The 17,483-nt window shown below is 29.7% G+C and overlaps 1 protein-coding gene across 1 annotated transcript in view; it reads left to right on the forward strand.

Moving 5' to 3' along the window:
* The window catches only part of LOC142319955 (irregular chiasm C-roughest protein), a 431,511-nt gene that overhangs the window by 271,364 nt on the left and 142,664 nt on the right, over window positions 1–17,483 (forward strand). Inside the window, 1 exon segment of the mRNA XM_075357633.1 lies at window positions 221–478. Coding sequence (XP_075213748.1) covers window positions 221–478 — 258 coding nt within the window.

Genomic DNA, 17,483 nt, shown 5'->3' on the forward strand with positions numbered 1-17,483 from the left:
CAGTAAAATTGAACAAAACTCATAGACAGGTTTTGAAATAGAAATACTTTAGTGATCCCATTCTTCTTAGTTTTTGCTCAGCACGTTCTCAGCTGTTCATTACAATCGTCTATCTTTCGCGGTAAGCTGGACTTATCAAGAAGTCTAATAATTTTGTAATTTAGATTATATTTATTATATATTGAATTAATATATATAAAACTTTTATTTTTTATTTCAGATCCGCCAGAAGTGAGATTAACCGGTGCTCCTGGAGGGGATTTAGAAGAAGGCGTTGATTTAGTTTTGAGATGTGTAACGGATGCTAATCCTAAAGCTAATGTTTTATGGCGACGCGCTGGCCGCACCGAAGTTTCTAGTTTGGAGGAAAGCCTCCAGTTTAGACCAGTGTCACGAAAAAATTCTGGTACTTATACGTGTCAAGCTAGTAATAATTTAGGTGCTAGTGAACCGATCACCGTCCAGCTAGATGTCAAATGTAAGTATAAAAATGATATCGTACATAAAATATTTTATTCAATTTTATTAATTTTTTTTGTTATGAGCCACAAAAAGTGAATAAGAGGTATTTTTTAATTAGTTGGGTAGAAATGAGTTAATTAAATAACGATCTGTTCCTTTTGGTTTTAAAGAAAGAATATAAAACGAGATGAAAGAGAGAGTTACAGTAAATTTTTCCTACCTCAAAGCAGGCTTCATTATTTACACCGATCTCTAATTTACAGTGCATACAACTAACAACTAGAAGTAGAGTTGTACACGCTTTACTGTCTCTACAACCTTTGAAATGAGTTCAGGAAACCTTCACACGTGAAAATTACTTAGCCAAGAAACAGGCCCTTTACTTACCAAATGTATATAAACCGCGGCTGTGAAAAAGAGGAAATAATTTTATATTTTACGTTTGACCTACCATAAGTAAAATTTATTTTTGTCTGGAAAAAGTATAATTTTAAAAAATACAGTCATAGAAACTTATAAAAATTAGATACCGAGTCAGTTTAATAAAGTACTATTTAATGACTTATATTATTATTTTATTCATCTTAAATTAAAAGAATTCTAAAACATCTCGTTAGGCTGTTGTTTTATTTTATCAGCTTAAGTTGGTCTTCAAGTGAATATCCAAATGATTAAAATCATTGTAAACATATTTTCAACGGTAATTAAAGATTAAAGATAAAATTAATAAGTAAATGGGGAGCTTTAAAAATACTTCGCTAAATATAAAATCTAAAACGGGTAGTACAAAGAAAAGAAGGATTCTAGGTACTGGATACGCCCGTCATCTTAGTCTACCTATTCTTTTACTCTAATCTGTGATATTATAACTGATCAAACAATTATTTGACGTTCTCCTGACGATTTTTAACGTTCTCCTATAGCACCACATTTCAAAAGCTTCTAATCTTTTCTTCTCAGATACTCCGATTGTCCAAGTTTCACTTCCATATAAAGCGACACTCCAAACATATACTTTCAAAAATCTTTTCCTGACATTTACATTAATTTTTGATGTAACCAAATTATATTTCTTACTGAAGGCTCGTTTAGCTTGTGCTATTCGGCATTTTATATCGCTCCTGCTTCGTCCATCTTTAGTAATTCTACTTCCCAAATAACAAAATTCTTCTACCTCCGTAATCTTTTCTCCTCCTATTTTCACATTCAGTGGTCCATCTTTGTTATTTCTACTACATTTCATTACTTTTGTTTTGTTCTTGTTTATTTTCATGCGATAGTTCTTGCGTAGTACTTCATCTATGCCGTTCATTGTTTCTTCTAAATCCTTTTTACTCTCGGCTAGAATTACTATATCATCAGCAAATCGTAGCATCTTTATCTTTTCACCTTGTACTGTTACTCCGAATTTAAATTGTTCTTTAACATCATTAACTGCTAGTTCCATGTAAAGATTAAAAAGTAACGGAGATAGGGAACATCCTTGTCGGACTCCCTTTCTTATTACGCCTTTAAGTTCTTATTACGTCTTTATGTTCTTCAATTGTTACTGTTGCTGTTCGGTTCCTGTACATGTTAGCAATTGTTCTTCTATCTCTGTATTTGAACCCTAACTTTTTTAAAATGCTGAACATTTTATTCTAGTCTACGTTATCGAATGAAGGCCTTTTCTAGGTCTATAAAAGCCAAGTATGTTGGTTTGTTTTTCTTTAATATTCATTCCTTCTACTATTAATCTGAGGCCTAAAATTGCTTCCCTTGTCCCTATACTTTTCCTGAAACCAAATTAGTCTTCTAACACTTCCTCCACTCTCCTCTCAATTCTTCTGTATAGAATTCTAGTTAGGATTTTTTATGCATGACTAGTTAAACTAATTGTTCTGTATTCTTCACATTTATCTGCCCCTGCTTTCTTTGGTATCATTACTATAACAATTTTTTTGAAGTCTGACGGAAATTCCCCTTTTTCATAAATATTACACACCAGTTTGTATAATCTATCAATCGCTTCCTCACTTGCACTGCGCAGTAATTCTACAGGTATTCCGTCTATTCCAGGAGCCTTTCTGCCATTTAAATCTTTTAATGCTCTCTTAAATTCAGATCTCAGTATTGTTTCTCCCATTTCATCCTCCTCAACTTCCTCTTCTTCCTCTATAACACCATTTTCTAATTCAATAATTAATTATCTATATTTAAATACTCGTACATGTACTGTGTATTTACAAACACATAATTTTTTTTTCAGAATTACTAATAAAGAAAGTAAGATTTTGAATTTTTTTCTTGTATCTTATATTTTCTTACTTGGCACTTCACTTTACCCGTTATTACTTTTTGCTTTGTACTTCCATGTGAAAGTTATTTTCTTTCTTATTCCATCGTTATCTCTTTCTCTTCTTTTTTGGTGCTATTCATTCACACGATAATCTTTTGAACTTTTTCATTTGAAATTTCTTTTTTTTTAGTCAAAACCTCAGATATTTTCTAAAATAATTCTCTTTAATCAAAAATTACTTTTTTTTTATATATTTTAATGGATTAAGTAGATATCAGAATTATTTATATATTTTGTACGATATTTTAATTTTATATAATAAAATACGATAATTTTTTTATATAATAAATTAAATAATTAAAATATATCTGATTTATGTCAGATGGATTGTTGCATTATGCATCCCTTCCCACTGAAACTAAGTGGTAGCTTTTTTAAGCTGTAGAATGCAGATTCAATAGCACTTAAGTAATTTGAGCCCTTACTTAACTTCTTATTGAATTTGAACGCCTATGTAACCGGTGTACTTTAGTTGTTTGGGTTCAATTAACAGGAGAATCAGTTAATGACTGGTCAAAATCAAATATTGAACTGTAGTTGAAGGTAAAGTTTGTTGTCAGGCAGTTCAGACACAAAAAAAAATATAATTTAACAGTGACTCATATCTCTGCTTAAGTAACGAGAGTTAAAATTTTCAATTTTCCATTTTATTGAACCAAGTCTTTATGATTAGTTCAAAAACTTCATTTTCGTTGTTATTTTGTATCTAACCAGTCGTCAACCTTAATACAATAATTATTCGATATAATTTTTTTTTGTAATGCAATAAATTTTGTATACTGAAAAAATTTATTGCTTTTTTTACAAAAACAAGTCGGTAAAAGAATAACAGTTTTATTATTGTGTACAAGTAACAGGGAATATTGGTTCAGTTCTGAAAACCATACTGATACGTTTTATTGGGATTTAACGTACACAAAGGTCATTCCTTTATCATCAGTAAATATAGCTGTCAACCGCAGATAACTATAATACATATAAATTCAAACTACTGTTGTATTCAAATTTAGTTCCATAATTATTTTTCTATTTTTATAAATACCGAAAAAATATGACATTTATTTATTAAAAAAATAACCAAAAACAATTTTGCTGGTTTTTATCAGTTGTAATTACTTAAAAGTTTTTATTGAAATGCTAATTATTGACCGTTTCAATAAACAAATTACAAAGGAAGACAACGTATGAGGAACCGATTTCTACTATTATCCCATCACTTGTATTCGAATAAAGTTACCTATAGAATCTATGACCTTTCTTTTTTTAAAGGTCTTTAATAGGCCTTCTTTAGTGTTCTCACCTCTACATAATATTTTCTTTTATCAGAAAAACGCTTGAACTTTATTAATAATAGAAAACAACAAAAAATAGTTGTTTTTACCTTTACAAAGATCCCACGAGATCCTTTTTGTTCATCGTGTACTATATAGATTGTATCTTAATTGATTTCTAAAACAATTTACGTTATTCTTATATAAATTTTAGTCTCCTTTTCCCTTTGAGGTCAAATTCTTTTAAGGGCATTGTATTTATTTTACTAACTATATTTTAATTTAATACATAATAAACCACCAAACCATAAAGTTTAATGGTTTACTTAGAGGATATTTATCTAAACGTTTTTAAACGTATTACATGATTACTCGAGAATTAATTATTATTAAATTAACACATCAATATATTTTATTCTTATTATATAAATACATATATATATATATATATATATATATATATTTTTTTTTTTTTTTTTTTTTACGGGCATCAACTGCTATGATGATTAGCTCGATGGAAAATTTGTAGCATATGAAAAAATTCCATGTTTGATCGGAATTCGAACACGCGACCTCCGGATTTTTATAAAGATATTTTATATCAAATCCGATGTCAAACCGATAACATTGAGATCACAATTTCATATGGAGTATTGAATAGAGGCCTCATTGACATTGAAGATATTGTCGTTAAGTTAAGTCAGAAATATTTAGGGAGTTTCAATTAACCAACACCAACATGATAATCAAAAAGCTAATTAATGCTTATGATTCAATGTTAAGACTTCCTTTGACATCGATGAACAGAAAGAATTTGTAATTATTAATCTTCCTAAATTAGTACCAGATCAACGTCAGGTAGTTGATGATATAAATGACAGTTTTGCTAGTAACAACCCAAAGATTTTTTCAAAAATGCTCCTGGAGACCCTGGGAAAACTTTCTTATCTCTTCTTGCTCAATTTCGCTCAATTAAAAACGTTGCAATTGGTGTAACATCATCAGAAATAGCTGCAACACTTATAAATGGTGGGAGAACTGTACATTCCTCTTTTAAGTAACCGTTAAATGTTGCATGTGGACAAGAATCTGTAAGTTCTGTTCGTAAAAATGGTCCACCTGGACAAATTTTATAAGATGGTAAACTTATTGGAATGAATGCACAATGATTCATCGAGCTCATATTAAAGCCAGTGATCGAACCCTTTGAGATCATGCGGTAAATTAATGTGTGATATAACTTTGGTGTTTGCTGGAAAATTTGGCAAACATTACTTGTCATCGTGAGAGGAACTAGGGTTGATGTTCAGGTATGCCTTAAATCATCACCGTTATGGAAATTTGTCCTCATTATTAACTAAGAATTAATATTAAACTTCATCTTTAGGGTGGCGATTCTAACTTTCCCTTAAAACTTCTAAACATTGGAAATGAGATTCTTCTTCAAAAGGTTGGTTACATTTCTGTCGATGAAAACATTGGTACCGTTGTGCATACAATGGATGATCTCATTTCCATTATTTATCCAGAAATTATGAAACTTTTTCAAAAACCGTACGAGTGGCTTTGCGACATCTTTTTTTGTAAGGCCAAAGAATATGTAGATGTTCAACGTTTTTTACAAGTGCTGCCAGTTTGGACAGGTAGCTGAACTTTTTAAACATCTGGTGGTAGTGTGCTTCCACTTTGGCGATGAGAGACATAAACGAGAGGAATATCCTAAGAAGTCGGAGGGCCTGACTTGCGTTAACTTCAGATGTCTTCTCGGAAACACCATAAGTACTGTGTAAATGGTAAATATTGTGCGTGTTATAAGGGGCCTGTCATAATGTATTACAATTTGGATATCTTTAGGTGGTTAAAATTTGGCAATTAAATGCGTAGGGTGCTTACGTTGCACAGACTGAACTTGTTGGTCAGTTATTGTGAGTGGTGGTGTTTGATTCACTCCTGCGGCTGAGGTTGCTCATCGGGTGTAACATCGCCGCTTATGCTGACGAAGGTCTCCTGCTGGTCGAGGGAGGGTCGTGGATGGAGGTTGAATTCCAAGCCCCTCAAGCATGCAGGATACTCGAGCTAAAGATTCATCAACATAAGACGTTGTAAGAGGTTAGCCCAGAGAAGACCACGATGATGCACCTCAAAGGCCGTTTGGCTGTGAGGAAGCGAGTCGGACTATCGATGTCTCGAACACGAATATATTCCTCGAATATAAGTCCTCAAAGAGACAATTATAAAGGGGATTACTCTTTCAAATGTTTCCGACTTCCTGTTCGTCCCAGACTAAAACCCTCTCGGATCTCCAGCGATCCGGGCCTCCGCTATCTTCTGACCACAAATCCAAAAAAAAACCAAAAATTACCCCCCACCACCAAAATCTTTGCCAGGCTAAATCCTTCCGTGTCTTGGAATTTCACGCCATTTCTGACCCATCCGACGTACGAACCAATATACCCCACCCAAAAACAAATGTGAAACACCTAGAAACAGATGGTTTTGGCTTGGCGAAGAGTTTTTTTTGAGGGGAGAACTTTTTGGGGTTTTTTGGATTTGGTGTCAGAACGTAGCGGAGGCCCGGATCGGTGAAGATCCGGAAGGATTTTAGTCTGGGACCAACACAAAGTCAGAAAAAAGAGAAAAACTTATCTCCCTTATAATTGTCTCTGTGAGGACCTAGAATATATTCGTGTTCGACACGTCGATATACCGACTCGCTGCCTCAGAGCAGAGCGGCCTTCGACAAGCATGATCATCGTCTTATCCGAGCTAAACGTCGTCTTATGCTGATGAACCTTTATTTAATTGCTCATTTAATTGCCAAATTTTAACCACTTAAAGGTATCCAAATTGTAATACATTATGACAGTTCCCTTATAACACCCAACTTAGATATTGAGTCCCCTATAACAGCTTAGATATTGAGTAGATTTGAGCTTGCAAATACTCTTCACATAAATATTTAAAAATCATTTTAGGATTTTTTTAGTTCAGATTTTTTAAGGGGTGCGAAGGTATACGACACTGTGGCTCATCCAACACAACCATTGCCACCGTAACTGTATATATGACTGGCTGGAACTATCTCTGGTTACTTGACTAAAGAACATAAAATAAAAGAATTGACTGCTACGGGAAACGCAAGTAACTATATAACACAGTCGGGAAGCTAATATGTATACAATCGAATTAGCCTATGTATACAATTTTGAGGCTCAAAAATATCCAAAATACTACATCAGTTTCATTGAAATGTAGATATCAGTGTTAAAATATGATAAAAATTGGTCGAGTGACCGATCAGGATCAGCTGATCTCGGTACCACTTCCGAAGTCTCTTCCCTTTTTTTCTGTTTAGCTTCCAGAAACACCTAAAGGTATTACTTTAGAGGATGAATGAGGATGATATTTATGATTGTAAATGAAGTAAGTGTTGCACAGATCGATTATTCTTGAGATGTGTGGTTAATTGAAACCCACTACCAAAGAACACCGGTATCCACGACTTAGTATTCAAATCCGTATAAAAGCACTTCTGAAGTGAATATTTTTATAGTTTTTGTCGGACTTTGATGCGCTCCAATAATAAAAAAAGATTGTTAATCAAAAAACTCTTTTGCACATAGATTACATTTTTATTCAGGATTCTGAAGTGTAATTCATATACTCACATATAAATAAGAAATCACATATTTATTCAATAAAATAAATTTAAAGATACGGAAGGTGTCGAAAAACCTTATTTTAAAGTTATAGAGGTAGCGTCACCGCCTCTTTGTCAAGTTGTCATACTTGTATGAGGGGGCGACGCCCCTCGATATAATACATATGCAACAACAGACACAATACGTGTAGTATTATGAAATATGTACACTAAGTACTAATTGTGTATTTCTGTAATCAAGTACATGTTAATACGAATAAATCACTTAAATGTATAATTATATTTTCTTATTTAAATGTGAATTTCACTAATTAAATTTTTATAACTTACGTTATTTGCGATTTTATATCATTCAATGACATTCTCCACCTATGATTTTAATTTTTAAGTTACTAACATCCTACTTTTTACTTGATATTGCTTACTTATATACTTTTTCAATCTGTGTTCATGTCTAATCGCACTGCTACTGACAATATGCAAAATAAATCATTAATAACGACCACAAGCCGGGAATATGTAATGTACTATTTACAATTAAATTGTTATAAGATAGCATGACATTGAATATTAAAAATTGGAATATTTTTATACTGATTATCTACATCCAGATTATATTGCCGGAAAAAGGAGTAGAATTTTCATACATTTAATTATTGCATATAAAATACAAAACACAATAAAAACAGAATGATAACTAATAAAGGCATCAGTAGGAATTTTCTTTTTATGTTTCACCATATAAGCTTGAAGCTTGTGCACGGGAATATGAAATTTTTTTAGCGTACGAAATATGCCATATCTGACCGGAATTCGAACCCAGGACATCCGAAAGAAAGACCGAAATGCTACCACTTCGCCATGGTGAACGGCAATCCATTGAAAATCATTGAGGAATCATTGAAAATTAAAATGGATGGGTTTAGTTTGAAATTAACAGCTTTTAACACTAACTGGAGAAAGAATTTTGTTTCAGAATATTTTAAAAAGAACAAAAACGTGTCATAAGTGATGTAACGAATACATTAAGAAATTAAATTTAGTTTATCAAAATGAAATAACGGAGTACACTGACTAATCAGCTAGCTAATGGCAAAAAAGTAATGGATTTTAGATATAATTATCAGATATAAAAGTCTTCAGTGTGTCTGGATCGCCATCTCAGTCTGATTTAATGCATAACACTTCAGAAAATGTAATATTTAACTTTATTTTAACTTTATTACTTAATTTGTAATAATAGTCAATGTACAAGAGAATTCACCTGCATTTAGAAAATTGATAAAAAAAGGAGAATCATTTTTTTAGATATTTTTTTACGGATTTATATACTGTCCCGTTATAGCTATATCGCTATAACCGGGAAAGTGAAAATATTGAAATAATTTTTTTTATTATTATTGTAATTTATAAAACATCCATTATAAAACCCAAAATTATTTGACGTAAAAAATGGAGATTTAAGTAGATTTATTGCATTTGATTTTACAATAACTTTTTTTTTACAGCAAAAATAAAACGAAAATTTTTCTTGAGAAAGCTGTAAATATGTTTTCTGTTTCTTAATACACATTCCATTTATTTGGTCTTTTTTTTTTAAACACTGAATTTCATTCAAAGTTAAAGAATAAATTCTACAAGATCATTTAAAATGAATACTTTAACAACTACAAAGATTTTATCGGAAATATCCACAGCAAAATATGAAACATCATGATGATTTTAGGTGCGAATCCTATAACGAATTGAAATTAATTATAAGAATCGAAATTCTATTAACGGTACTGAATCGATCTGAAATCTGGACAAAAGTAATCCAGTCTCTCAGGCTTGACCGTTTTTGTCTTTTGAAAATTATATTTCGAACTTAGGCTTATACAACTATTATGCTTACTTCTTTCGTACGAAGAAAAAATGTTAATAATTTATTGAATGATGTTAAGCAAAGGATTTTTTCTTATTTTTATCTTCGATAAAATAATTAATTTTTTTTTTTGTAAAATTCATTAAACTAAAACTATAAATCAATGTTGTCATAAAAGTTGGAATAAAAATTGACAACACTTTTGTTTTATAATTAATTTTTGTACGGAAATAATCAACTTGTTTTTAAATAGTAAACGTGAAAGTTACTGATGAATAGAAATTCTAAGTTGTAGTAATGTTTGAAATGAAATTAACAAAGATACGTTGCGAATTTGAAACATATCTTTCACATATTTACGTAGTTGCTTTAATATCAGAAACCACTGACATAAAAGGAATTATATCTGTGTAAGTAATAGAGCTGATTTACCGAATGACAATCGTCCACGTATGTTGGTAAACCTGGTATTCCACTGATGCTTACAATAATGATGTTGATAATGATAACGATGACGCTGTACGGAGCTCAATAACCGCATCAAAACAAGGCCGACCCATTATTGGATTACCTCAAGAGAGAAACTCAACTTTTCGCTGTAATTCAATTGAGTTCAGTTTAGGCTATACTGTGCCGAACCAAACCCAAACGCGAACTGCATTTACCCCTCTTCTAAACTTATCCCAAGAGATCACCAACAAAGAGGATAATATGTACTATCTGTAATCTTGTCCCTAATCTGCACGTATCGACTGTTTTAAATCACTTTATCGGTATTTCTCTCTGGTATATCATGTTTGATTGTCAATAAAAATTGTTAATCTACGTACTTATATATATATATATATATATATATATAATTTTTATCACAGTTTTTGTTAATATTAATTAATTATATTTGATCGAGTATATATACTAATCTCAATGTATAGTAAATCGGTTTATTAATCATCATACTATAATATTACTTTTTAATTCAATTCTTTGTGTATAAGTATATTTTTACAAATAAACGTAAAAATCAGTTACAGATCAGAAAAGCTTATGTTAACGATATTGAAAATTCTTTTAATACATTTTGATTTTATATATATATATATATATATATATAGGTATCTTGTGTAAAATACATAGGAGTATTTGGGGCCTTTTAGGAATATTAGTTCTTTTATAAACTCGAGAATTTAATAGTATACATTTTACCAGACAAAAAATTAACACAATAAAAACAATTATAAAGACCTACGTCTTTTACAAGAGTGTAACTCAAGAGTAAACTTAATAATTAAAAATTCTGGTAGCTATAAGAAACCAGTTGAAATAAATTTCGGTATTTGAAATTAACCAATTCCATAACTCTTTTGGTTGAAAATATCATTTTTATGAGACATAATTCCAAAAACCTTTCGTGAAATTTTTTTTTTGTCATGCACACCATGAGAACTGTTAAACTGACTACAAAACCTAAAGTTTCATGAGGAATAACTTTAAAAAAAATAGTTATCCACGTGAGATTATTTGTTATTATTATCTATGGAAATCCTTTTAAAATATTTTCAGAAAAATAAATTAATTTTACGCAAAATAAACATGTATATACTTTTAAAAGTAGTTTATTCTCATAAATTTTACATATTATTGAATTATTATATTTGTGAAACAAACACCATATTATTTTCAGCTGTTACTATTCAATCCATGACGAATCTCTATTACTTGCTTTAAGACAAATGTCGCAACAAAGATTCCCCTATTGATTCAACGCACTTGAGTTGGTGAAATTGAAAATGAGATACTCATTCACTCCTCACCTTCTTAAGTAATCTTGATATAGATTGCTTGTTGTTCTTCAAAACGGTCATACCATTTTCAGGAGGAAAAATTTATATCAGTTGCTTACATCCGTTACTTTTATAGTAACTAACGAACAAAACAACAAGCATTGAAGTAAAAAAAAAGGCATTATTCAGTTAAACGTCAAAGTTATAAGCTTCAGAGTTATTTTAAAACAATATTAAAATAAAACACCTAATTATTTTAATGTTATCCTTTTTTAATTTTCATATTTCAAGCTTTTTTCAGTCCCCATATATTAATTATTAGCTACTTTTCCTACTATTGTTTAAGAAGTAAATGATATTTATAATCTGAACCTTTAACAAAACAATCCTTTAAATAAGTTCAATCCTAACAGATTTAGAATTTTTTTTAATTTCTATTTTTGGACCTTTCATTAAAAGATGCTCAATATCTTTTTTTGTGTACCATAGATCAAGAAAAATGATTATGACTAGGTTAAGAAAAATTATTAAAAAATGTTCTGTGACGCACATACGATTTTATGTATGTAAGAATCCTTCTTATTTTAGTATATAAGAAGGATTTGGTGATTATGATAAAACTTTAGTTATCAGATAACAAAAGAAGATTCAGTTAATTTAGTGTAACTGAACAAGCAAAATGAACTTCAAATCCATGCCGCTTTTGTGCTTTCGAATGATTATATAGATTCTGTTTATTTCAATAGGAGGAAATCGCTAGAATTTTGAACATCTGAGAATGGATTAAATGAAATGAAATAAACAATCCAGTAAGTAAAAAAAAAAAAAAATAATAAGTTAAAACCTAGATTCGAGAGCGGAACGTATTAGATGTAACCTAACAACTTACAGAGCACAACCATAAAACCATAATAATAAATTATTATTTAAATATTAAACTTGTATTTTTTTTTAAAGTTATCTTTCCTTTCAAAGCACTTTCTAAGGATTTATTGCTTCTTCAGTTGAATAAAAGATATATTTAAATTGATTAAAGGATTTTTCAGATTAAACAAGAAATACCTATTTTTTCACCTGTTAACGCATTTCGAAACTACTCTTTAAAAAGAAAAAATAGTCTTCAAAAAACATTCAGTACACAATATTTAGTTAAAAACGTATATGCATTCACTTCCTAAGAAACATTTCATTAAATTATTTTATTAAGTTATATTTTCCCGATGATTATTTTATAATGATCCAAGCAGATTTTAAGTAAATTTTACGGGATTAAACCTGGACACTAGGTAGATGCGTGAAGGAATTTGGGCTAGGGCTAAGTTTCTTACTACACCGGAAATATTTTAGCAACTATGGTGAGAGTTTCTTTGATAGTTTAAGGAAGCCTTTATACCAATTGTTTAACGTTTTTTTACTAATATAAGATTGATTACGAGATTCTATTATAGAATATACTGGATACATATATATATATATATATATATATATATATATATATATATATATATATATATACATATATATATATATATATATATATATATACATATATATATATATATATATATATATATATATATATATATATATATATATTTATAAAGGCTTGGTTTGGAGCAGCATTTAGATGTAATAGCTTTATCTAGATGTGTTTCACAATTTTTCTAATAAAATCTCTCTTCCACTGAAATTCCCACCTTTATTGGGTATGAAAGTTTTAATACGAAATGATTTAAATTTCGATCGAATTAATGGGGGAGGTCTTTCGTAATCGATACTTAAACACTGCGACATTTGAGGAGAACATTCTTCTGTTCCCTTAGTAGAAATGATGGGAGAAAAGACAAGGTACTTCCTATGAACTTTTTTTTTTTAATTTTTAGCTTTTCATTTATCACATAACATTGTTTCGCTATGTTATGACTTTTTTGTATATTATGAATCTTAAAATACGTTATATATATATATTAACCTTTAAAGTATTCTGTATTATATTGTCATATCAAATTTTATTAATATACTGTATACGGTATAAAGTAATTTTTGTATACGATTATTCCTTGATAATAATTGAATTTAATCTACTGTAACAGGGAGATACGAGTTACTTTCTTTTATTAAAAAAAAAAATAATTAAAAGGTTAAAAAATTTAAACTGAAATAAATCCAAGAACAAAATATTAATAATAAAATTAATAAATTGAACCGATTAGATTTTTTAATTTTTTTTCTTAAATAATAAACTAAAAAAACTGGTTGAAGTAAACACACAATGAAAACAGATCGGTATACTGCAGGAGAGCTTCCAAGCAAGAGGTAAAAAGGACTAATATCGAATATTAAGGAATCAGGAAAAAATCGTAAAATATTTATAGAGTAAAGTAATGTATGTCTACTGAAACGTGGAGAGTAAGAAAATTAAAAAAGTAGAGGCTTTTAAAATGATTACATTTTAAGAATATAAGCTAAGAGAAAAATTAATGAAAGCTATGCAAAAAAAAAAAATTATATGTGGGTTTTCCGTTGAGGTTAAAATCCTTTTACAGAACAGAAAGCAAATATAGTTAACGCCAAACCAACCAAATGAGTAATAATAATAATAAAAATTTTCGTTGCTGTTTTGCATTACGTGTAAATCAACAATTTTGTATATTTCTACCGTTGGTTCGCCAGCCCGATTTCCATTCTTTCCTATACACATTCTTTTAATTTGTAGGTTTCGAGGTAACCACCTCTCGCATTTCATCCCTCTAGCCCCAGGCCGTGAAATACACTTGTAAATTTAAATAAATCGGAAAAAAAATAATTTAAAAAAATCATAAATTGAACTGATTAAATAATTTTACTTAGACAATAAACTAAAAAAGATGGTTGAAGTAAACACAGAATATAGAATCCAGATAGATAAATTGCAGAAGTGCTATTTTTAATAAAATAAACTTCGTAATTTCTTAAAACTAATTGTTTTATTAAAATTAAACAGGAAATTACGATTAAATATAAAATATTTAAGCCAGATAAATATAAAAATATACTGTTATAAATGTGTATATATCTATTTATTATTAGGGACCAATATCATTTTATATATTTTCTGTCGTAATATAAACGGCCATAAAGGAAAAGATAAAAAAATTCTTTAGCAATAACCTTCATTTGTACTATACTTACGACAGCTATTCTGTCGGTTCTGTTGGAAAAACAATTTGAAACAATTTTTATTATTGCATACCTTATATTTATATGTTTTCATTTTAATGACATCAGTGGATTGAAACTGATGATAAAAATTTTTATGGGTGTTACATTTTATGAAATGGCTTTCCTTTAAACACTGCACAAAATAATTCATAGGATATTGACAGAAATATTTTACTACCGGTCCCTGTTGAAGTATTTAAAATTTTAGTATTTTATTGATATACCGGTGTAGTGGTGGGGACATTTTTCAGTTTTATCATTTATTGATGAAATATATCGTAGTATTATAAAATAAATACATAAAATTGTATCTTTCCATGGAATTACAGGGTAGTGTTGTAACGTTTTTTATTGTTACATATTTACAACAGATAATATACTTCAATACTAACAAATTTCTGTTCTTTTTTAATATTTCGTTCCCTTTTTGTTTTTGAAAATAATTTCTTTTATGGAAGTGTATAAAACTGAATAAACTACACAATAGTTTAAAATTGTTTCACTAAAATTATTATGTTAACAGTATACCTAGTTTTAAAATGAGGACTGAACTAATCCACTCTTTAACACTATTTCCATTTACCTTAGAAAGCAATCTTAACAAAATCTTTATTTTGAAATATTTGTATATAAAGTTGTAACAAATTAGAATGATATATTTCTTCCGTTGACCAGGGTACCATGTAATATCCTCGGTCGGGTGATGGATAATAGACCGCCATCTCGATGTATATCTCCACCACTTGCCTTTCATAACTTTCATATCCCTACTTATAATATTCTCTTCAACATTATTTGGCGTCCTCTTTCTTGGTCTTCTTTTTGATCTCTTCTTATTTACCTTCAACATTCTTCTTTTCTCCTTTAATTATTTTTATCGTACTCATTTCAAGAAGAATTTGAAATGAAATAAGTAAAAATAGAGATTTCGTGTTAAAAAATTACTACTTTCTTCGATGTACCATTTCAGGAATGCATGGATGAACTCTCAAAAGCATATAATTAGATATCTAAATAAAGCAGAATTTATTTACATTCTAAAATGAAAATCCCTCTCTGCATGTCATTTTTTGTATTCAGATTTATTTATGGTTCCGGTAAATTGGAACCGATTCTAAATTACACAATGCGGCAGAAATGCATATCACTCATATTGTATCTCATGATTACATCGCCTAAAAACATGTACTTCAGTCATAATTTGGATTTTTCCAATCTCATGATGGCCTTTCTTTTGAAAGTGCACTTAATTTAACATTCAACTAACAATTCTTGTAATAATGTATGTAACACGACAGGTATAACGAACCTGAGTAACGGATTCCTACTAATTAAGAAGAAAGTTGTAGAAAATATAATAATGGGAGTAATCCGGAAAGGGACTAAAAGGAACCCTTTTAGTAAAGCTAACAGATCCGTTTAACAATCGTCCTTTTTAATACTGCTTACTCACACATCTAAAGAGATGTTTAGTGAGAAGAGTTACCAGACCTTGGGTAGGAATTTCATGGTAAAATGTGAGGGCAGACGATCATTCGCCAGCGAAGACCAGTTGACGGTCAGTCTGCGAGGAGAGCCTGCGAGAGAGTTCTAAGCGAGACGTTATTATGCGAGTTTGATGCGAGGTTACTCTGCGAGGAGGTCAAAGAAGGCGTGAGATTGTAGTGCGCACAAGTTCGACGCGATTAAGCTGACGTCACAAGTAATTCCAGTACATGAAAACAAGAAATGGTTCAGTGAGTTACTCTTAAGATAATTAGTGAAAGTAGTGAAATATTAAATTCATTCATAAACTGTAGAGTTTTATTTGTGAACAGCAAAGGTATTTGCTGTAAAAGAACTCTATACTTGTATCATCTATTGCACTACTGTTGTTAATGCAAAACTAGTTGTTAAAGAATGTTAAAATTAACAGTCATGGTAATGTCTTTTGTCAATAGGACTGAATTTTGATTTTCAATATTTTACTACGTGTAAATAAATCCTGACGATTACTTTAAATTCTGTTTTCTATATAATTACTGTTTATTATTATTGACATTTATTATTGTTATTATTATTATTATTGATTTTTCTTGTTTTACTTGTTTTTAAACTAATAAATTATAATTATATAAACATTTTCAATTGCCAATCTCTCAATATCCTGATCGAGCCGCGGAGACGCGAAAGTATCATAAATCAAAGTAACATCACTTTCTCAACTTGAAAACCAAATAATTCAAATCACCATGTCATAACACTAGAACCGGTTCTATGATTCCAAAAATTCTTAGATTCCTTCATTTTTAGTATTAAAAATCTGCTATTATCTGACTTCGTAATTTTGATTTTGTTTCATCTTTTTTTTTAGATCGATGATAGTTAACATTTTATGCACTCACTCTTTCGGATTTTTTTGTAAATTAATTGAAATGAAACTTAAATTGTCTTAACTTACTGAATATTGCTGCTTGTTTTAATCCTCACTCTGTTACAGCTGGCTTAAGAGTAACGCATCCAAGTGTAGAAAACACGTTCAAATAGTACAACTGATTTAACTTTTTTTTTAACTCCAGCATGATTTGAGCTTTTTTATTTATTATTTTCTGTCTGTTGTTGTTTTTAACAAACAGTGATAAATCTATTTTTTTACATACATGGATTAATATTTAGGTAACACTACTCCATTCTAAATTAAATGCAATTGTATTATAGACTTTGATAGGCAAATTAATGCTCCAAGTCTATGATCATGGTGAGTGACTAATGTTTTTGGGTTTTCAACTTTACAATTTCTAATTTATTCTATTCTTACCTACCGAACAAGATACAAACTAAGAAAATGCTACTGTACATAAACAAACATTTTCATTTATTCGAAAATTTTCTTTTAATTTTTCAAGGAAAAACAGAAAAAGACGAT

This window comes from Lycorma delicatula, chromosome 2 (genome assembly GCF_047948215.1).
Source record: "Lycorma delicatula isolate Av1 chromosome 2, ASM4794821v1, whole genome shotgun sequence".
Classification (NCBI taxonomy): domain Eukaryota; kingdom Metazoa; phylum Arthropoda; class Insecta; order Hemiptera; family Fulgoridae; genus Lycorma; species Lycorma delicatula.